Raw genomic sequence first — 24,782 nt, forward strand, 5'->3', positions numbered from 1 at the left:
GGACTGCAAGAATTGAACCAAATTCTGTGCTTTGTATGCTCTCAAGTCAGTAGAGGTTACCAGTAAATACACCATTTATAATCAAAGCTTACAACCATATATAAAATCTTGTCATCCCCCCAAGTCTGGTGTATTGTATATGTAAACTGTAATCTCAGTTGCATGACACCTTGTACATAATTTTGAGGGTTTTATTATGGCTTTATTAACAACCTGACAGAGGTATACCTTCTCCCTTCACTAATTACACAAATGCAAAAATCTGTTTCAAAAAAACACACTGTAAGGAAAAACATATGGCTGCGGAAGACAATAGTGAAAGCTCCTTGAAATAATGTATAATTTAACCCTGGGTTCCTATTATCATCAGTAGAGTTGTATTGCTATGTCTGTGCAGCACTGAGTGATATTTTCCTACTACATTTTAATAATACTGCTAACAGGGCATAATTCATCAATAATGCCCTTTTACGCAAAAATACAGTTTTATTTGTCCAGAGTCAGGGAAAATTTCCTGCCCAAAAGAATCCACATGCCTCCACAACATGAAGGAAAAACTTTCTTAGTGTGAATCTATGTCTATGCTCTGGGATACATAGTGCCTACGATGAAAATCTATATAGTATGTCAAAAAGATTACAAGAAAGGTGTATTGAAGTGTGCTGATGCAAAAAATATGAACTGGGAACTAAACAGAATTTATGGAACCTACTCCAAAAAACCCAAAGTATGCCGAAGAGCTGGCTTTCCTGAAAACATTAACCATGTTGACAGAGCAAAATCAACAACACAGTTGGGTTTTTTTTGTTGCTCTGGTGGTTTTTTTGTAAGGAAAACACTTAGTATGTTTTCGATAGAAAGGAATCTTTCCTAAAGATTTCTAAACGAAACTGTATCAGGATCCTTTTACTGTATTGTAACCACTAATCCACAACTGCATTAATGCAAAAGTGGCAGAGGTATCCATCTATTATTCTGTCCCTGGAAAGACTAGATCCAACTTTTGACCTAATGCCACCATCCTGTGATTACCTGAGCCAGCCCAATCTGCAATCCTAGTCTAGTTCTTAGAGGTGAAGAGTTTGCCACTTTTACAGTTTCTCAACTATGACCACTATTATGTGATTTTTCTTCTTCCCTTGATGTTTCTTTTTGTGGCCTAGTTTCAGACGAAAAATTTATAAAGCACAAAAATTAAATTCCCTCAATGTGTCCAAAAGGTCTACAGAAGCCTACTAAAAAATCATCAGACATGTATTTACGACATCCCATCTGTCTTTTCTTTAATACTTCCTAACACCTCTTTGGGGAAGCTGCCTCCCGCTTGCTGCCTGTACAGCACCTACCATACTGGGGTCTTGGCCCATGAGTGGGGCTTCAAGGTAAAAAAAAATAATATAAAAAAAAGTATAAACACATGAAATAAAAGCACACTTTCAAAAAAGATAAACCTACAATGAGCCAAAAAAAGCTGAAGATTCATCATCTCTGTATCACTTGTATTGAAAATTTTCTCATTAGATTTACCACTCGTTATTTTCTTGAGAGAATGTAAATAACTACTTAAATCATTTGTTGTATTACATATGATCTCCTAAAAAGGAATCACAACATATAATAGAATTTGGTTTAGGACTGTTCAAGAGCAGCATACATTAATGATGATGCAAAATACACAGTATTTTACTTACAGGTTTGGCTTCGAACTTGCACACAGTGAGCACCCGAGAAGGAGCTGCACTGCCCAGAAATGAAGGCTTGCCCCCATGTCAGACCCCAATCTGGGCACCACTGCAGTCAAACCAACACCAAGGCTTGAACCCTGGATTCCATGTTTTTAGTTGACTAGTGAATTTTAACTAGAGTATATTTTATCTGGAGCACTTTCTGGTATTCAAGAGCTGGCTAAGAATCCCATATAGAGACAGTCAGTGGTTATATCTAAGCACAGAGTTAGTTTCAGGATCCCTTGCAGCATGCCTTTGCAGCAGAAGAGGTGGCGGCTAACAACAATAGTTCAAAGAGCTAAGAAACAACACAGGGTAAACTAGGGACTCTATTCAAGGAAAAAAAATGGCATTATTTCCATTTCTACCTGAAAAACAAGTACAGTACCAGTAGTATTTGCTAAAGAGTTTAAATTGTTTAAACAAAAAGTCTTAAGGGTCTTAAAAACACAGTAGCTTCCATATCAGAACTATTACCTTTTATTTTGCTTTTTTAAGCAGATACAATATCCCAGAGCACTTAGACAACCCAGTTAGACCAGACTATACCTTTGTTTTATGGATTGCCTCTTTTTGACTATTTAATTCCTCTCCCTCTCACATGCTCTCCCCCCAACCCCCCAATTTAACCTAGGCCAGGAGGTGTTCTCATGTCTACAACATAAAAAACCCAAATTTGTGACTGCTGAAAAGACATTAATATTCTTGTAACCAAAGCTGCCAGCTACATACAAAAAGCAAGAATGAAGAGGTGACTTCCTGAAGAATTTCATAAGCTTGCATAAAACCTTGGTACCACTTGCCTGAAACGTCTTACCACACAGTTACCACTGCTGCAAGTAACTATGCTTGCAGGATGACAGGTGAAAAAACAGAATACGTTAGAAGTTTGTTAAAACTCGAGTTCAAAGAACCAACTAGCCTGCAGTATTTTTAGACTTAGCATCCTGACAAATGCCTTCTGAAAGTATTAGTACTGAGCAGCACGTGACAAGAAGAAAAATTAAGATACATTTGTATCCTAACCTAATTTCCAAGAAGACTCAACTGAAGTTCTTACCAATTTTGCCTCTTAAAAGGGGTGTGTGAAAGCAACTACTATCTTACTAAAATTCCTGAGGCTTTGCCTATTAATTCAAGACAGCTATCCAACAATTAAAGCTACCCTATAAAGAAAGCTCAATTTATGTCAGGATTGATTTGTTGATTCTTCAGGTTTGGTTTGTTTATGGGTTGGTTTTTTTCCCCCTCCCCTTTCTTCTTTTTCCTCTACATTACATTTCTCCTTGCGTATTTAAGGGTATACAACCAGCTCCTCAGCTGTGCTATTATTTAGCCTGGCAAACAGAACTATCATTTTTTGTTGGCTATGTGCACCACAGATGCAGTGATGTATGTCCTCCACCCACTACCGCCATCATGACCAGAATTGTTCCTCTTTGCATCTGGTGGATCCTTTCTCTTTTTTAGTTTCTGCTTTTGTTTCATAGATGAGCAGCCTTTCTGCTGATCTTTCTTACAAAGTGCTCCATTTCACCTTGGCAAGGGATAGTCACCAGTTTCATACTTCCCACATACTCTCCATTTTCCTCTTTATGTTTTAACTTTTTATTAGATATTGTGCCTACAGTTGTTTTGTTGGTTGGTTTTTGGGGTTTTTTAAGTGCTGTATCTTTCACTTGCATTGCTACCTTTAGGTTCCTGCATGACAAAGATCAGTAAGGCAGAAAGTGAGAAGAAAATCCCTCTTGTATTGCAGAATAATAAGCGAGAAATAAAACAGTATTACAGGAATAAAAATTTAATGCAAAGAGATAGGACAGCAAAACAAAGGAAAATTATACACAAAACTAAAAGGGTAAAAAGGCTTAATAAATGAAATGGGCTCAAAAAGAACAGACCTACTGCATTGTACATCATATAGCTCAATTGGACTTAGTTGCTCATATCTGCAAATAATTTGGTGGGGACATAGGACATTCTACATCCTTGCATTCACTTCTAGTAATATCTGAAATTAGAGACAAACAAAGCTGTATGACAAACAGTGCCAGACCAGGATAACCTCCAGGAGCAGCTTTCATTGGAATGAAATCTAGTAGTCCTTTGAACATACAGAACTTCTTGTAACACCAAAAGATTTTGTGGAATGACCTTTTCTACCACCATGTTCAGTGTCTGAGTGAGAAGTGCTACATGTTGAGCTCTATCAAAGCAAATCTATTGAGACTCTTAGCCCTTTCACAAATGCACCCATCTGCACAAAGCACAGGGAGGAAACAGACATTTGCAAAAGGATAGCAACAGGATAGGAAAAAGGGAACACACCGAGGAAAGACATGTTGCAAAAAGGATGATACAACCGTTCAAGTGGGAGAAGAAAATTGAGAGATGCAGAATAAGCCACAAACTAGAAAGCAGAATGACAAAATTTTGAGAATGCAATTAAAAAAAAAAAAAATTTTTAAAGTACATTGACAGCGTTGGGCTCCTCACAGTATCAGTGATGTGTATCCAGCTATGTGTATCCCAGCTCACAGCCAATGTCAAGGTTTCCTTTCCAGAACTTTGGTATGCTACAGCTTGACAGAGAAAATTTTCTAAAAAGTTTGAGAAAAATATATTTTGAGTAGAATAGAAAAAAAAAGGAAAATTCAAAGGACTTTCTGCCAGAGGAACAAAAGCAGCATGGAAACATTCACCTTAAACATCTAAAATGTGATAACGCTATAAATAATTTAAAAAATATCCTGTTCAGCTGCTTTCAGCATCTAACAAAATAAAAGGTTGTTTAATTTTTAATAATTGATGGCATTGATGTGTCAGTCTGGCAATGTATGCGGACACAGTGGATAACTTTGTGGATGAACAGGGAGGGAGCTACCGAGTGCAAGGAGTTTCTTGGATCAGGTAGCCATAAGACTGTCATTGAGTGAAGATGCCTGAAGTAAACTTAATTTCTTGCTTTTGGTGTCTGAATCCATTTTTGGATCTGATTATCTCCTCATCTTCTCATCTTCAGAACAACATTGAAAAGTGGGAGGCAAATAAGGTCTGAGGCTACACAAAGTCATAGTAGAATAGAAAAATACTGCTCAGAAAGTAAGCATGACTCATGAAAAGCCCTGAATGCAGTTGTGAATGTGACTTCAATTGTGGCAGTTACTAATGTTTGAGTACTTCAGACTACGTTAAATGAAGTCTCAGTTATTCACACGAGATAAGGATATCGATATCCAAATCAGCCTCGTCTCCTAAGTCTGTTGCAGACAAACTATGAAGCAAAAAGATCTTTATTATCTTCCCATGTACACACATGGTTTTAAGAGGACTAACTCTCTTCTTCAGCATTGCAGGCATAAAGGAGAGGCCTCTGCAGGGGTTGTCAGAATCAGACGTGCAAGTAAGTGAAGTTAGGTTTATTAAGATTTTTATGTAATACAAAGGGGATGACAAACTCCAAAAACCACGCTGGTGCCGTAACGCCTTGCATCCACTTGATGGCAGTGTGAACAGGCTACTTCCACTCACACTGTGACCGTGGGCACCGCACGGCTTCAATCCTCGCCTGGAAATGTAAAGCGCTGGTTTGACAGGGAGCGAGCTGCAAACACTTGTAGAATTCTTAGCCTAAAGTTGGGCTGCGTTGATGTGGCGTAAACGTATATCCGCAAACGTGGAAGATGGATGAAAACGGCTAACCTGATTTATATTTAATTAACGCTAACAAAACCTGCTATTATCTTTCAGCCCTAGAAAAGTCCTAAAAATACCAGAAACACTAAGCTAAGGGAAAGACACAACTTATCGCTTGGAGGCACTACTCTAGTTATGTAATACAACATTATTTTACGATTTTTATTATTATCACAACCAAGTAGGAAAGTGAGCCACTAGAGGGGGTGAGACCCTTTTCCGGTGGCGCATCAGTGCTAGACTGAAACGCAGGAACGCAGCATGCTTTCTCCATCACTTGTTGCTCTGCCCTCAGCCTGGGTCTGCCCCAGCTTTTCACTGCTCCAGCCCTGCTCTTTCCTGCCTCCAGTTCTCTCCCTTCTGCAAAAACCTCTCAAAGACACAACAGCTTCCACGTTCCTATACGTGTTTCTGAATGCTATTTTACCATCAGCCCATTCTCAGGTTTTTTGTGTGACAGTAACTGTAAATGAACACGATAAGTTATCTGCATGCAGCTCTGGTTAATGCAACAGTACCAATCACAAGACCACAAATTTGAGTATTAATTCTGTAGTCCTAATGCCAGACTAACAGGGACATGATAACCATTCCATTAGGCATGGCAACAGATACTCCCAGCAGCAGCAGCTGCTGCCAGTCAGGCAGAGACCTCTGTCCTCCAGGAAAAGCAGAAAGCAGGATTAACTAAAAAAAAAAAAATATTGAGAGAAAAAGTAAACGCAAAATAATTTAATTAAAACAAGAAAACGAACACTGCTGTAACTCTGCAATTGTAGAGGATGCATCCAAATATACAATGTTCTTCTGGTTACTGTTCCTGATACTCACTTTCATAGCTTTCGTAATCATAATCAGGCAGTGTGATTTTATGTGAATAACTTCACATCAGATTCACAGCAACTATCCCAGAAAAGCAGGTTGTTTAAAACTGTATCCCATGGTTATTCTTAACAGTTAGGTATTTCCAGCTTCAACATCACATTCTACTACAAGCATCTAACATCTAAATCAATCTTTTCATATAAGCAAAAATAGATCTTAATATCTGACTTGACATCCTCCTAAAATCCACAAAACTGACAGCAGCAACAACACAGAAGGCAATGCAAACTAGAACAAATTAAATTAGAATCAATCCAGACTATTCATCCCTAGTTCAGTGTTTGTTAAAAGAAGTTTAAGTACCTGATGAAATAATAATTGAAGTATTTTGTTTTGATGTTCAGGACATACTAGTTTAGCATTACATCAGCAAGGAAGATGATCACAGTGTTAGTCAGTGGAAGATTTAATTTTATTGTTTAATACACATTAAATCCTCCTTATACAAAGAATAGAGGCTTAGAAATTAAGTTTCTCACCATTCTTTTCCACTATTTCTACTCTGAAAATTGAACCTAATTTTTAGGGAAGATGTGAAAAGCTGCAGTAGGTTGAGGGGGGAAAAAAAAAACAACCAAAAAAACCAAACACCAAAACCCCCACCCCTTAATTCTTCCAAAAGTAAACATCAATGCAGCAACTTCAAACCTCCCAAGACTGATAGCTCAGCACATGAAACACTCAAGCTCCTTCCTACAGGCTCTTATGGTGGCTTACACCTTTTCACATCTCACTGGAATGGCCTCTGTTTCCTGTGCACGGTGATTTCCTAAAACACACTTCAGGAAAATAAAATGCTTTCATTTCTATATGAACTGCTTGGGCTGGCAACAACTATTGAGTTTACCACTCAGTGGTCAGATTTTGTCCTATGTTCAGGACATCACACAAAACCAGAGAAAATATACCCACTTATATGCAAAATTACAGTCCCTGTGTTGCATGTTTTTCCAAAACTTCAATTAGATGCAATATTTTGTTGCTCTAACTTGTTAGTCAGAAGCTTCTTGCTGATCTACTGGTTTAACAGTTCTTAAGGCAGACTTCACCTTTTATAAGTCATCCACATCCCTACTGCTGTCATCTACCAACTTCATGAAGTTCAGAATTATTTGATATTCTTTAAGAGACTAGAGATCAGTTTACCCTTGTGACAGTTGTATTACTGAGGCTGTGTTTCAGCTGCTGTGCATTGCCCAGTAGGGTAGCAACAATTTTTGCCATCACCAAGAACTGAAATTTTGGGTCATATAGGATTAAAATCTCATGACTTCACACCTTAAATTGAAGGAGAACCCCTGAGACCCTAGGCTAAAGCAGATTATAAACCTTTGTGACTCAAGCATAGAAGTATGCAGCCCCCACTAACTACACTAAATATATTTTCCACTCTGTGCGACAGCTGAAAATGAACATTCAGATTGTTTTTATGGTAACATGTCTAGGCAAGCTTCCTTCTTACACAGCCTCCTTTCCTTAGTAGCAAGCAGTACTACATCCACAATTACCCTGCTCTGTAGGCCAAGTCTGCAGGGCTGCTCCAGCTCAGACCACAACATATGGCCCCACTTTTCAACAAGACATCCTGCTGACACCTCACGGCAGCTAGGACATCCTCAGCTCTCCACAAGTCTATCACTGCCTGGCACTTGCCTCCCCACACCTGGGACCCCACAACACAGACCTACACGCTGGGTCCTGTCCACTACAGCTCCAGGGCATATCCACTCATCTACCAGTTGAAAAGCATGCCACAACATTGGAGACCACACTAGAGAGCTATTATCATGCCAGAGAGCTATTATCATTGAATTTGCTTGTAACCATGACGCCAGCAACGCAAAGTTCTAGTCTGTTTTTATATAGCAAAAACATGTTTTCTTTTTTTAAAAAACAGATAAGAAAAAAACCAAGATTTGTTTTCATCCATTCTACCACAGACAGCTAATTACCAGCAAATTAATACTAAAGTTAAATTCATCTCAAGTTCAGTCCAAAGACTGTAGCCTTGATAGCTGCATGTATTTTCTTTTTTGTTTCACTGAAAATGTATGTGGATAAATATTCTAAGTAAAAGGGTTCCCCACAGACTGGATTGACAATTAAGGTGCCTACTCACAGCTTTCACAAAGCACTGTTAAATGCAATGTTCTTCCTGGTGCCCTTGCCTGCATCACTGCGCTGTTCACAGAAAATATGTTCTAAACACCGTTTGCTTACCCTGCTAAGAGTTACCTGAAGTGCTCTGCATAATTTCCTTGCTGAAATCTCTGACCACCAATCACAATTATAAACAACGTGGCTCAATTATTTCTGGCAGCTCCAACAATGTTCCAGTTAAAAAAAATCATCATAATGTTGGTTATTTTAACCCTAGTTTAGTGTTTGCCAGCTAGGTAAGAGACGTGAAATCATTATTATTAGTTTAACTACTTTATCTTTCACTAGTCAGCTCTACTGTGGAACATGCAACTTTGCTGCACCGGTAATTCTTAATCTTGTTGACTAACTGAGTGGTGATCTGACATGTTTTTCATGCTTTGTTCTATTTTTTTTTAATTAAAAACACATAATTTCCCAACATCCACAATGTTTCAGTGAGCTCTAGAATCTTTCATAAGAAGAATAACAGTTTTTGCTGAAATTAACAATTAGCAAAGCAGACTAGCTAGGTTAGATAATGAAACTTTTTCTTCTTCTTCCTATTCTGGTAACACAGTGACATCAAGATGTCAACAGGCAATAAAGACCTGTCCTGGATTTCAAAAAACAGTTCAAAACACTAAGTGCAGTTCTTGTTTTTTCAGGATAGAGCGTACAATAGAAAAAAAAAAAAGTGGTTCAAATGCCTTCAGCTTCTCCAGACACAGAAAATACTGTCGCAGCAGACTGGAGACACTACCCAGGGCTATGCAGAGCAGGCACCCTTGCTCCCAAAGCAGACAGCTTACTGCAGGGAAAGACTATTGCACCAGGTAGGAACTTCACAGCTTCTAAGGGCAAAACAATTAGCATGAATATGAATCGAGAACAAACCTTCACTGTGTTCACTAAAAGCAAAAGAGGGAGGAATAACGTGAAATTAATGGAAGTCACATGACAGTTCTTCACACAACGTGCAGGATGTTGTGAAACCTTAAAGTTTGTCTTGCTTCAAGAAATGTCTGAATAAATTCCTAATAGAAAATCCCTGGGGTGGTATTAAATACAAAGATACTCCCTCTGGCCCTAAGCTGCAAGTCACAAGGAAACTGGTAGAGTACATGTGAGAAATACCATCCCTGTACTTGCCTCGTCCCAGGCATTTGCTTTCAGCAGCTGACAGAGAAAGGTCACTAGGTTAGACAGACCTGTTGTAAGAGTTGGCCAATCTTTTCTTATATTCCTATGAAAGAAAAGGACAAGCGTTCATTAATTTGTGGCCACAGAATTAAAACAGCTATTTTCCCCAGATACAGGGGAAACATTCCTATACTTTCTGAGCAGGCATTACAGCTACATTGCAACTTACACACTCCCAGCTGCTGGGATGCAGACATACATTTCTCAAGCTGGCATTTGTAAAGATAGCATAGAGGGCAACCAAGTTCCTTCTAATGTGAAACGAGGAGTTCACTAATTATAGGTCAGTTACACTTTTGCAAACAAGTCAAGGACAGCACTGTGGCACAATTTTCATTGAGATAAGAAATATTATATGTAAAAAGCTGGGAATATTAAACAAACAGCTAAAACTTATTTTTGTGAAATTGTTTTGGTGTTTTCTAACCAGATTTGTCCAGATTACAGCTGCTGCATGCAAAGAAAGCATTCAACAAGGCTCCAAAAGATCAGGCTGAGCTCAACAAGAGGGGAAAATAATCTCCTTATTATAAAGTAAGAATACTTAAAATGGCAAGTCTGACAGTACATATGGAACCACCTAATGCCATTTTTGGAATTGTTTCAGAAGAGAGACCACTATAAAGTGATTTGCCCAAGGGCATACCATGAGTTAGTAGAATGACAATACTGTTTTAATTACAGTTTCTTATGAAGCCTGTAATATGTCAGAGGTTGACTTAATTTTTAGCAAAATTATTTGTAAGCACTTTTCAATATCTCATCACATAACCTATAGCTACAGACAGGCCCAGCATCACTACTCCAGTGGGAAATACTTCTGATGGCAGAACTGCTGTACAAATGTTTCATTCTGCTTCAGGATAGATAAGCAATTCACAAGAGATGTGAAATGCTGTTTTCTAAAAGTATATCAAGCCTTGAAGTTATTATGAAGAACAGCTATGGAAAACTGAACAGACTGGCAGAAGTTCAGAAAACACTTCACCAGGGACAAAGTCCTCCCATCCAGCCCACAGGGCACATCTCCAGTAATTGTCAGAAATGAAGGCCTTCACCAGCTGCCGTCCAGAAAGGCTTCCCCTTACATGCATCTGTAACAAGGTCTAAGCACAGGCTTCACTTGAAGCAAACAAGATTTTTCTAATGAGCCATTTGATCAAAAGTTTTGTTGGTTTAAGGGAGTTTTGCCAAGACGACAGCTGAAGGTAAAAACTTTGTTAGGTAACATAACATGGTTTTCTATAGAAAAGCAAAACAACAACAAAAAAGCTTTTCTAGTCAATTCCTTACAAAAACAGTACCTAAGAGCTACACTGCACACAAATACATGTCATAGCCCTCAGACTATTTTGTGGCAGTCTTTTTTTTAATGCTGACAGATGAACCAAACAGAATTCTAATCTGCCTGAGTCCTTGTATTATTGTTCTTTGGTATTCAAAGCATTTAAGTGAAAATTCTATTAATACAGTATTAATAAAAAGGATAAAAGTAATATTAACATCACAGTTCTAGTTACTGAAGTGTCTGAAAAATACCATCAGAACAGCAGCATTCTTGGCTTCCAGGCTTTCTGTTGAAAACTTCATTGTGCTTCTCACTGAAGAATGTAGTATGGCTGCACAACACCATCCATGATCATGGCACTTTGTTGCATTCTGTTCATGTGTTTGACCAGTAGAGATCTGGACTATTTTCTCCACGCCTGCTGCAACCCCTTGTGAATGCCAACAAATGGGGGAAATGGAGCACACACACAAGCTCCAGGGCAATTTTTATGCTTCAGAATTTGCAGGAAGACCCAGAGGTCTCTTACTTAGACCCAAGCTGCTACTGACTGCTTCATAATTAATGACTCTAATGGATCACTTATGACAAAACTCCAGAGGAGTTGCGAGGAAACAGGGACATAAAAATCATTGCAAGTACAATTTTTTATAACATGACAATTAAGCATGAAGGAAAGCAGCAATATGTGTTCTCAAATGCTGTGTTGGATAGAAATATTTAATGCCCTCACACCTGAGGAAAAGGGCGCTGATTTCCTAGGAAATCAATCCAGCTGCTTCCACGAATTGCCAAACAAAACAGCAAAAAAACCTTAGTAACTCATGCTGTAAAGCACTGCCTATTTTACCATCAGCCTGTTGAAGGCTCAGGGCTCTGTGTGTCTGTATTTTAGACAATGAAAGCTTCTTAAGTGTTCACACAGTTGCAGAGGCCACCTTACGCTGACTACTACAACGCTGCCTTTGTGATTCTAATCCACTTGAAATAGTTGATCCAAGAGACACAAAGATCACCCAATGCATTTACTGGATGCATTTAACATAGTATTGGGTACACAAAACCAGCAGCTCCCATACTGTGATTAGACTCAACATAGTTCTGTACAGCTGATGAGGCCCAACATGGGAAGAAATACATACAGGTTTTTCCATGTGCCAACCAAGTTGACAGAGTATCGACAAATATTATGAAAATTTTATTCTGCTCTTTGTATGGCTCAGTTTCCAGGACTGAGTACCATTTCTAGATCTGATTGATCACCTTTTTCAAGGTCAGAGGCAGCTTCAGACTCTAGGCAGCTGTCAAAACATGTCCTAGAAAAAAATTAAACTTGAGGGAGACTGAGCTTTGTTGTGTTGGGGGAGAGGGGTGGCACAACAATCTTTCCGGTTTTATGACTTTTCAATGAATGTTCACAAAAGGAAGTAAGCAGTCATCTTTCTTATGTCTGATGAATCGAGGCATATGAGAGAGGTGTTTGATCAACAGCACAGTCTACCACAGAAACTGCGTTCAGCCTATTGGAGCCTGTTTGCATCCAGTGGAAAGATACAGAAGCCAAAACTGATCCTTAACTGATTTTTTTTTACAGTGCTCTGACCCAGATGAATTTAAGCTTTATAAAATAGACTTAGGGGTCTTCATTTAATGAAATGCTCCTGTGGTAGAAATGGACATAAGTTTGATGTTTAAAAGCTCATGAAGTCAGCAGAGATTCTTCCATTTAGTTTACTGAGCTATAAGTACTACAATATCAGCCAAATTAGAATATAGGTTTACAGATAAGAGCTCTTATTTGCTCAAGTATCTACATTAATTAAGAAGATACAAACACAGGAAATATGGGAAAAGCCAACAGGTTCGGATTCCTGCTGGCAATTGCAGAAAGAATCCAGATACCTTCCTTACTCTCACCACTGTACAAGACAACAACAAAACCCCAGTCCCCACAAAAAAAACCCATGAAAATCTTCACTGACCTGTTCTATAAAAAAACCCTCCCTGATGCCAAACCTGACAATGTGTGTGTATGTGTGTTTTATGATAGCATCCAGAGGCCTCAAACAGGTAATCAAGGATTTAGTGTAACAAGTACCATAAACACACAGCAATAAAAATAGTCCCTGAGCCTAGGAAAATACATATATATAATTGTTCACTAAAATATCACTGTAAGACATCTTACATGTTTCCATACCTCAGGGTTAAACATGTGTGATTCAAATACTAACTGCCAGTCTCAAAACAGAGGCATTGATACAAATATATTTTAAGTTTCAAGCACATTTATAGAGTTCTGTAATTAAAAAGAAATCCAGACTTTCAGCTTAACTTGAAAGTACAACTGACTCTGTGCAACACAGAGAAGTTCATTGAAATATTTGCCACTACAGTCATTTTGTGCTGTTGGTTGCAAATCAGTGGTGTGAAGCTGCCTTAAAGCAAATATTCTAGTAAAATATTGTTTTAAACTCCCCCAGCAAGAGAGTTCAGTTAGTGTGATTTATTTTAATTTAGATTTGTGTAGCAAGTACTTTTTGAGAACTGTGCCTAATAGACCATTAGAGTCCTCCCAGATAGTTGTAGCGCTTCAGCACCTTCATCCTTCAAATGTCTTTGTTATTTTCTGCCTCCTTTCAGCAAATCTGTCTTGTTCATGGGGATGTAAGTGACATACAGGCCACATGATACCTTTGAGCATTATGCCAATTTTAAATAACAGCTTTTGGAGTCTCACTGCCATGCAGATTTTCAGAGAACCAAGGTAGATGTTAGCAGGAGGTCAGCACATACTGCAATATATTAAACACACAAAAAATAGTTTTCCTAATTTTTTTCTTATGTTCCTTTCAGAGGACACATTAAAATAATTTTCATGTGACTTCTTAGGTAAATTCCACATGTACACAGAGCTGGGGTCATCTTTTTCACAACAGCCAGAGATGTTTGCCTGGTCTGGATCACTCCCCTGTTATAAAACTATTTACCGTTGACTACTTCCCCAAGGAACTGTCCTAACTGACTTCAGAATTGTCACCTGCCAGCCTAAGCCCATCAAGCAAAAAAAAAATAGCAGAAAAGAAATCAGCAGGTATAGCAAAATCCCTGCAAATCATTCATCACTACAGCAGACCCAGCACAGACTATATTTAAGCATTAACTAATACAGACCAGGAAGAGCACATTAAATTGAGCAACCTGGAATCACAGGGCTGCTATTAGGAATGTAGGAAATAGAAGTGCTGGAGTACGAAAGAACTGTAACTTAAAGCCCCCACAAATCAAATATACACCAGCTGAATCCTGGAATCCATACATACATTTCATAGTAAAATAATCCGCAGAGTGCAGACAACTAAATCCAGTTCTTCCTTCCCCCTTCCAGAAGGGATCTCACTGCATTCAAACTAATGCTTTTCAGTAAGTCAAGCAGGATTTAATTCAAGCTGGCTACCCTGGGTAGCTTCCCTGCAGTCGATTCACTTCTTTCAGACTATTTCAGACTAGAAGGACATCAGAGCCAGAGACAAGCAGGCTGCCAGCTTAAGTGACAGTAGAGCTGCTGCTGCTGTTTGTTAAGCTTCTCTGATAGAGAATGAGATTTGTTTTGGCACAGCATCTCAGAAGACTCTAAAGGGCATACAATAACCTAAACTACAGTTGAGCTCTTGTTCGGCTGTGTTTTTCACCAGTCCTGGAACAAGTATGACTCACCAGAAAGCAACACAAATATTTAATCTTCAGGACCAGTACTGGGAATGCATAGAATTTGCAGTTCTTTTCAAGGTTTTGGGGGTTTAACCTTCCTGTTCTACAGCTGTGCAGATGAACTGCTGTCTTCATTAGCAAAATACACGTAAAGGTATATCACCAGCCTATTCTTCCAAAAGGTTACCATTTACACAACATAATGTAATAGTGATGGCTGCTATACAAAAGTAATAAGGTATTCTACTACTGTTTGCATCAAACTGGGAATCTCTGAAATCTGACTGTTCAGTTGAGCCACTGATGTTGGGGAGACAAAACACATTGTGAGATAGAACATTTTCTCTTACGCCAGTGGCTGTCAAATCTAGTTCTGCACTCAAACAATGAATTGGCTGAAACATCCTTTACACCAAAAGGAAAAACTAAATTTGGTAGCAGAAAACAATCATTCTTTCAATGTGGAGAATTCACTTAGACTTGTTATTAGTGCTGTGTTATTATCACCATGATCAGAGATGTAAAAGAAAAAACCTGAAAATTTGCTATGAAAAACAAAACTAGAAACATTTTGAAATCTAATACTCCATTTTACATATTGCAAAATATAAACTTGGTTACAGCTTGGGAGCATTAAAAATTCCTCAAATCTTAAATATTTTATTTGCTCTTAACTTCCTGAAAATAACTAAGAGTACATAAAAATGATGCTAGCATCTACTTAATTCTAATTGAAAACATAATTCCTTGTTCCCTATTGACTAAAGACAGTAGTGCCCCCAAGTGACATTTCATTATACAATATAGTCTTGTAGCTTTATAAAAAAACCCAACAGATTATTTTAATTGCTTCACACAAGACTAAGAAGATAAGACACTCACAAACAAAAGTCAGACTTAAATGATACTGACATTTGTTTAAGAGGGCTTGGGGCGGGCGAGAAACAAGAGAAGTAATTTCCATTTTCTAACCGTTCTGAAGCTGCTAATTGTTGGAAGTTGTAACAACAACATAAAGCTGAATTTACATCTTTTGCCAGCTAGTCATCAAGTTTTCCTGCAAAACCCACCCCAATACCCAGGTAGATCTTCCCTTATTTTGAAGGAAATTCCCCAGTTTTGGTTGTCCATGACGGGGGGGGGGGGGGGGGGGGGGGGGGGGGGGGGGGGGGGGCGGGGTCAGAACTAGATGATCTTTATGATCCCTTCCAACCCAACTCATTCTATGATTCATGCAATATTTCACAGCCTTTATAAACCACTCTTAGTTTAGCTTTATAATGCATTTTTTTTTATGTCAAGTTATCTTGATTCTAGAAATTATCTCTGTCTATTTAGCTGAACCAATGTGACAGGATTTTTTCCTTCCACTAGGCATTACTTAACATCTTTTTGTCATAGCACAGACATATCAACATGTAGATAATGCACCAACAATGGCTCTGCATCAAGTATTAGCTGTTTTGAATTGACATAAAGAGCTTTCAGGAACAAAACCTGCCTCTAACTACACTTCCACAAAAATGAGATTCAATACTGTTTTAAAACACAGAAGCGTATTTCCCTATTACATGCTTGAAGGAGACTCCATTTCTCTCTCCTGGACAGAGATGTTCTGCTCCTCCCCAGCTTGCTGCCTTCTACCATTCTCTTCCACAGTCATCCTTCGGCTTCACGCACATTTTCCCTCCATTCTCAGCTGTATGCATCTGCCCTCGAGGGCACCATTTCCTATTTTCCTCACTTGAATTAAAGCTCCCTCTATTCTCAGGTCTTTGAGGCTCACTTTACTCTCCAAACACACCTAGTGTCCCCCTCCTGCCCTCTTTGCCCTTTCATGGGTATTTCCAAGTCTTCTATATTTTAGGATAGCATAAAGTTGCATATGCAAAATCACTGAAGGAAAATTTCTTTGCAAATACTACAGGCATTTATCCCATGGAGAGCACTAATAGATGGTGATTGATAAAATCAGCAAGCTTAGGAGTGTCTCTGTGAGAGTTTTCCTCCCGAACTTATTCTTATAGGCAAGTTCTCAAAAATAAAAAAAAAATCTTCCTATTAAGATCTACTACACGAAAAAAGTCTACATGAGATTTAGAGACAATTAAGTTGGAGTTTCAGCCACAAGATCAGCTGTGTTCACAGAACAGATACATGTTTTATGTTGAGAACAACAAAACCATACATTTTATGTTAAGCACTTCTAAAAAAGATCATTAACAAGTGCTGTGCCATTTACTTATTTGGATTAAATATCTTGTCTACTGAATTACAAGAGAAATTTAAAAAAAAAGTAAAAGGTAATCTTACTTTTTCATCATCATCAGAAAAAGGGGCACCTCCCGGAGTCTTATTTATTGCTTGGGCAACACCAATAATCTCTCCATCACTGTTTCTTATGGGCATGCACAAGAGTGACTTTGTCTTGTATCCGGTCAGTTTGTCAATCTCATCATTAAAGCGACGATCCTTCAAAAGAAAATAAGGAAGCATTAACATGCATGTCATACATCTAAGCTTTCTTCATGCAGCAAAGAACTGTATTTTCCCAATGTCTTAAATAGTATTTCCAGTAGCATTATGTTGTTACCCTATTCTTTACCAGTCATTTTTCCTCAGTTAAGATACTAAGAAATATAGTTTTCTCACAGGATCAGTACAAGGTTTAGCATCACATAATTGTATTTACTGAAGTTAATGACCTACCTAAAGGATCACAGCCAAAGCAGCTACCAAGAGAACATGGAAAACTAAGACAAATGAAAGAGAGGGCCCTCCACAGCTCCATGACAGCAACACAGGCCTTGGCACCAGCCAGATGGTCAGAGCAACCTTGCCCATGGCTTTCACAGGTTCCCACACAGATAAGGAAACTTATCAGTGGCTAAAGCTGTGGTATGGTTCCTGCCCACCACATATTCACAAGCAGTTTTCAGTTTCTTCAACCTTAACCAATACTGCTTACTTAATGACCCCTCTATACTGCTGCCAATAAACTTTCTCACCAGCAAAACTGTGGGGTAACCACACGGCCCATGCAGGCATTAGCAAGGGCCCCGAGCTCCTCTGCACACACCATAGCTCCTGCAAGGTACACACTAAAGAAAAACCCATTTGCAGTTCACCAGACATATTTTCTCATAATATCTATGTGAAGCATGCAGATGTTGGGGTTTGTACAAAAGGGTAACAAGCTCTAAGGAGTGCTGTGTCACCTTCACTGAGAATGCAGAGGGGGAGTCACACAGATCTGGTATGTACTAATTTCATGGGAAGCCACCATGTTTACCCCAGAGTGGATCAACCGTGTCCATTAACTGTATACGGCATGGGCAGCTGCATAATTAGGACTTTCATGTAAAACAGGGAGCATACCAGCATGACACTATGTATTCATCCTAAGTCTTTATCTGTTTTTCAGAAGCTTATGCCAGTTCAATGTGATCAGTGATCCAAGTGTGCTTACATACAAGTTGCTCTAATGATCTGTACTTGCTCTTCACTCACTGGTATCTGCACCAACCATTCTCAACCTTCTCAATTTCCTTGTGCATCCTAAGTTGTCAGTTTCACCATGAGAAATACCAGGAAGAATCAGTTTGGCAGAAATGCTATATGAAGTCCCAATGCTTTACATCTACATTTGTCAAGTTACTATACTCACACTACAAACCACAAAACAATGAAAGATTTCATGGTCTAACAAATACTATCATCCAACTAAACAATTGTGAAGCGAGCTGCAAATGTATGGGTAAATATTCCAGTAGTCTGAAAGTTCTTAAAATTTACTATACATCAACTAGAGTATTTTTTCATTAATCCATACTGCTCTAAGGGGCAAATTAGGATTAAGTACAACTGAATCCTCACAATAAATATTTACCTTTAAGCATTACCTGGCAAGTAGCAATCATTTATTCAAGAATTTTGCAAATATAATTTCTTTTAGTTTGGTTTATCTTCAAATTTTGCTAGCCAAGAATTGTATCATTAACAGGGTTTTTTATTGTTGTTACATAGATTTTTTTTTTAGGCATGATTATTTCATATGCTTTTATATCCACTTGCATTTCTTCTTTTGAACAGTGTTAATGCATAATTAACTATGAAGATTTTAATCTATTTTAATTAATGATTAAAATCTAAATCATGATTGAAAAAGCTTTCAGAGTAATTCTATTGATCATAAAGCATGCACTTTCTCAGAGACACAATCTCTTACAACTAAATAAAAAAATCAATCTTTTACAACTAAAAAATGTTTGTAACAGGTCATGTTGAAGAGTAAAGTTACTAATAGCAAGATGCTCTCTGAAGTAACAGCAGCATTTTGTTAAATTTTTTTTCTAAAGCAATGAATGTGCTTAAGCTTACGCATTTGAGGGATGTACGTAAGAACAGTGCTTGCGTCACATTCAAAGACAACTTCACTGTTAAACACAAAATCCAGGTCTTACTAAAACTAGACTTGCTCCATACTTCTTGTTGTCATTCCTATTCTACGTAGGGTCACAGTGCTACACAGAGCATATTTCTATCGCCAAAGCTATTCAGGTACTAAAATCTTAGTACTATTACTGCTAATCCCAATGCATCAAAAAATTGGCTTAAGTTGCATTTAGACAGTTCTTAGTACATGATCTGGGGCAACAGACATAACACATTTTACACTAAAGCACTAGAAGCAACATCTCATGTCTCAGTGATAACCCAGGTGCTTCAATACTGACAGGAATTTCAGGATGCAATACAATGTAAAAACCATCTTCAAAAACTTTTAGTGGTGCAAAAAATAAGCATAGGGTGACAATATTACATCCTGAGATTAAATTAAAATTTCATCACCATTAAAAAAAATAATACTGTCACTTTATAGACTACTTCTACTGAATGACATCCAGCAAAGACTGGTATCTAGTGTTAGTAATATGATCATACAACACGCTTCTGCTGGGCGATGCTGCTACTTCACATCCATATCCTGTAGGTGCTCATGATCTCTGTCAGGTAGATGGATACTCTTTTTGGACCCACTTCTGTCTGTTGCACTTTAAATTTAGTACATCAAGTAAGACTAGTTATGTGAGCTAGTATTCTAATTAGGTATGAATGCTTTTTCAAAACAAAAAATAAAACCTCAGGTCTTTATGGAAAACTAAGTACAGTTATGTCCCTATTTAAAAAAATAGTCCCCCATATGCCAATATATTTCCTAGCATATAGCTTAGCTAAAGGCATGACTCAAGGAGTATATTGTTTGGACTTACAGCCTGTTTAACCTTCCTCTACAGAATACAGTTACCTCTGAAGGAAGATTACTACATATACAAACAGAGATGTCTAAAAGATGTATTAATATATTTTCATACAAATATCTGTTTGCCAGAATATTAAGAGGAGCTTATAGTAGTTTTGATCATTCAACAGTCCAAAGTTTTTCTTAAATATAATAAATATTTGCAATAAGCAAACAGCTGAGAGCAAAATTCAAATCTTGGCAGAAAAGATACATAGATAGTATATTGTTTCAGTTTAGATTGACAAAAACTAAAGGGAACTGAACTACATATGGGTCATTTGTTTACATGACAACGTGCAGAAATTCATTCTCTGCAACAGTACAACCAACTGCAGATCACAAAGGAGGCTGCAAAGTTCAGAAGAGGTAGTGCTAACAGCATCTTTGTTCATCTTGGTAGAGGATAGTCTTCAACAGCTCTTCTATCAGCCAGGGAGGGAATTACTGCTATTTACTGGCAGCAGCTCCACTTCTCCAGGGTGAAGTTAGCATTTATGCTGCAGACAATAGTTACAGCCAGTTCCAACTCCCCTAATATGAGGGAACTGAGCTGTTTTACAAAATAAGCACAAGTTTATTTTGAACAGTTTAGACATTGGCTGTGAAATAATGTCCATATTTGTCTCAGGTGATAAAACCAATCCATACAGTCTTCAAGATAAGATCTGATTCTGATGAGGAAGAGATAATCCATTAAATCTTTACTGAATCTAAAATCTGACAGATTTTTTTTCCTGGCAAAATTATTTCTATTTCCCTGTTGCAAATTGCAGATCCTATAGAAACAGACTGGTTTAGTCATCTCAAAGGACGTAGAAATGCTCTACAGTCACCCATAAAGATTAAGATATACATTTGGCTATTTTATTTTTTGTTGCGAGTTTTCACACCTTTCTGCCACAAGGAATTAAAACCAACTGTGGTATTCATCTACAGTTTATAGTGCTCTTCTGCCACAGAATATCAAGCTCTTGGTTCTTTTTTTATTATACTATTTTCTTTTGTTCTGTTTTAATTCTGTAACTTCATTAGGAGTTCTTCTTTCTTAGACCTAGTTCTGCCCCTGGAGCGTATTAGACAGTCTTTGCTTTCATAAAAAACAGATTACTAATATGCAGTCTTTGATAAGGCTTTGATGAGATTCCCTTGAATTATTTGTGCCTAACAACTTCCTTAGGAGAACGAGAACCCCCACGATGAATGGTTTTAATAGCGGCACCAAGGACCCAGACCTACCTGATCTTGTAATCTTTCCACATGCTTCTGAACAATTTTATATCAACTTCAATAGAAATTGACCTGCTCTGCACTGTGGAAAATCCTCCCTAGAAAGACTGTTCTTCTAAAACAGAAAGTGAAACAGAGTGCAATTATCACACAGCAGCTTCATCAATGAATAAATTAAACATTTAGAATTAGCTATTGTTGCTTAAATATTGATAATATTCTTTGTGTTACTGAAGAAACAGTCCCTGCTCTACTGATTTTGTTCAAAGCAAAACCAAGGACATGGGGAAACACTGGGAATGACAACGTGCTTTGACTGGCAGCATTGTTGCAGATTTAAATCTTGTGGGCCTTATAAAAGAAGTAAGCCTTCAAGGTGGAGTTTAACTGAAAAAGGACAGCTGTCAGACCAAAAATGACATCTCAGCAATTAATTTATCTGAATACACTCAATTAAGAGATGCATTGTAAGACAAAACAGAGGTCTGGGATAAAAATTAGGAAGATATATTCCCATCAACCTGAAAGTTTCCCTTATTTCAGTAATAAGATTCACTGTAGTGTGTAATTTAATCTGGTTGTAGTTCACAGTCCTGTGGCAGTCATTGCCTTTTCAGCAGTCCTCAAGAGTAATACACAAAGTGCTGTTTGACCTGCAGTGGATGGTGGCACATAGGCCAGGCTTGTAAACCTGTCTGAATTGGATATATACAGTTCAGCTGCCAGTGTCTGGAACAGATTTAATGATGAGCCATCAATCCTGTGCTCCTTGATGGATGCTACAGAAAACCAGAGGCACAGCAGGAATTATCAATATGGAAAGTTTTTTTTTTAATATACAGCCCATTCCTGCTATACTGCTTCTCAAGTGAATTTTGGAAGTTTCCTGTTTGTATCTCTTGATGGAACCTTTATGCCAGGAGAAAGGAAGCGCAGGAATCCTGGAGCAGACAGCCTTAATGTCAGAAGTATGCCATTCAACAGAGATACAATATGTTTTGGTCTTCCTACCATCCAATACCAGATTTATGCTAGAGAACTGGACAACCTTTTGCAGAAGGGTATTACATCTTTGGAGCAGAGACTAAAGGTATACAGTGAGCACAGTACAGGGAAGTTCATGCATTTAATTGGAAAAAGGAGAGATTTGAGGAAAACCTCAGTAAGAACTTAGTAAAAACTCAAAATCATCAAATATGTAAAGTGAAACTCTATCCCCAGCCTTTTGTAGAAAAGCAGGCAGGAATCTTATTTTGGCAACATTTGGGGAAGTGATGAGGAAACATACACAAGCAAACAAAATAAAATGTTGTTTCTGGCAACATTAATAATGTTGACCCATGCAATATACAGATAAGAAAACTGAATGACTGGATGGCCCATGTTATGTTCCAAACCTCTTATCCCCACATACCCACATTCCATCACTTACTATCATAAGATGTTCATGGCAGGATCTAACAGAGGTGTTTTACTAGGTTTAACAGCATCAATAAAAACCTCAATGCCCAAGTGTGAACTGTGATGGCTGAGAAGCTTGTACAAAATTTACATCTACCTCTCCTCACAGACTAGTAACCTTGAGCAAGGAGGCCTGTTTAGCAGTCAATAAAGCTGCTAAATCAGAGAAGCCCTCTGTCAGACTGCAAGCATTTTGAGATACAAGCTGTACTACCCCCCATGTTAGAACAGCCTGCAGCCCAACAGGGTCCTCATCTGCACCAGGCTCCTGGGTAGTAAGGAACTGTTGAGATACCAGTGTACCACTTCCTTAAGTTTACATTCAGAAATCACCAGATACAGATAACACTTTTGAGAGAGAGGCTTTACCATAATTGTAATTATACTGGAAGTATTTACGTGCAAGAACAGTCAAGAATTACAAGTCAAGTCTTCCACTGATTGCTTAAAATATTACTAAAACCAAACATAGCTGGGTTTACTGCTTTGGTTCTCTATAATCAGATTTCTAGATGCCAGAGACATTCAAAGTGTGAAAACTGAGGCACTTTTAACTAGAATTTCAGAACTGTCAAGAAGGAACGGTTACTGTATAGAATAAACCTTAACCTTGTCTCAAGTTATTTATTGATTGTAAATTCTTCTTTGGGGAAATATTACCCTGGAAAATGTGACATTCACTCAAGTAAAAACACAGAAGACAGCAGGCTTGATTCATCAATCCAAGTGCTGGTATTTCAGCTGCCTGGGCAGTGACACTGTCCTAGGTCTTTTTAGACATATTTAAAGATTGTCAATAAATGAGAACAGACAAACATCTTCATGCTTTTACTCTATACAAGACCAGATTAAGGTACAGACAGGTTTTTTTCTAGGGTTCTGGAACGATATGTTATCAGAATCTCATCTTCCATTTAAAAAAAAAAATTTCTAGTTCCTGTAACTGTGAGGATAACATTAAAAGTGTGATCTGCAAGTAATCAAGAACATAAGGATCAGAAATGCTAGAACCTGGAACAGCAGTTGCGAGTAGCACAAATTCTTATCAGTGACCATGTATAGTCAAATCCACTTTTCTGCATCTCCTACCTTCATTGTGTCAAATGAAAACTCAAGTATTGACCATGCTTATAAGCTCTGATCCCATAAGACAGTCATTATCTTGATGCAGCTAAGGCTTCAGGCGGTTTGAATCAGGACTTAAACAAATAATGCTTATCTCCTGTATGGCAAGTCCTCCAGATTGACCTCTGTATTCATAAAATTAGTCTGTAAATTCAACTATGAGAGCTATACAGATATTGGGCAAGGACCGAAAAAATCTCAGCTGCATTATTGATATAAGTGGCAAACAAGAGAAAAATCCATTAGGGCCCAATCCTCTTTTTGATATCAATAGCAAATTGACCACAAAGCCACTAAATAACAGTCATTGATCATGATTAAACCTGCACAGCTACACTTAGAGGAGGCATACAAAAAATTATCCATGCTGACCAGGAAGAAGAGTTAAAGCCTCATTAAAGAGTCATCATTTCTATCATTTACTAAAAGAATCTAAACATTTCCAACTAAAAAAAAATTCTAAGGACATGCACTGTTCCACAGAAGGCCACAGAGTCTCTGAAACTTCTATGGAATTGTCAAAACAGTATTTTGATCTTGTTTTATCTTACTTAAATCTACATTTCTTCTTTTCTCAAGACATTTGAGGTAATAGAGTAGGTTATAAATTAAAACAGTTTTAACTTCTGAGCAAAGTTTCACCAACTGCATTTCAGTGTTGACTTTCAGTTTAAGTAGATAGCTCACACACTGTTAGCAAAAGGTACAGGTATTGTTTTGATTTTTTTAAAAACATAGGATAGCTCTTTGAACTTGAGAAGAGAATATGGCCTTTATATCCTTATCAAAGGCTAATACAATTTCTGTATTATTAGCATGATTTAGAACCGAAAAAGTATAATCCTAAACACCAAGTCAGCTAAGAGTCAAATAACATAATGGAAGACAAAACCTGCCTGAATACATTTCCAGGAATTAAGTCTCCATGACAAAGACACTGTTTTCCTTCTCCAAAGTCTAAGAAGGAAGTGTTCAATCTAGTGAAATGGACTTAAGTGACTCAGCCAAAGCTGAC

The 24,782-nt window shown here is 37.9% G+C and overlaps 1 protein-coding gene across 1 annotated transcript in view; it reads right to left on the bottom strand.

Moving 5' to 3' along the window:
* Window positions 1-24,782, bottom strand: part of PDE11A (phosphodiesterase 11A) — a 135,233-nt gene that overhangs the window by 100,873 nt on the left and 9,578 nt on the right. The window contains exon 2 of the mRNA XM_040604409.1: window positions 16,963-17,121. Within this exon, the coding sequence (XP_040460343.1) occupies window positions 16,963-17,121 (159 nt within the window). The remainder of the gene's footprint in view (window positions 1-16,962; window positions 17,122-24,782) is intronic.

The sequence above is a fragment of the Falco naumanni genome, chromosome 8, assembly GCF_017639655.2.
Source record: "Falco naumanni isolate bFalNau1 chromosome 8, bFalNau1.pat, whole genome shotgun sequence".
NCBI lineage: Eukaryota > Metazoa > Chordata > Aves > Falconiformes > Falconidae > Falco > Falco naumanni.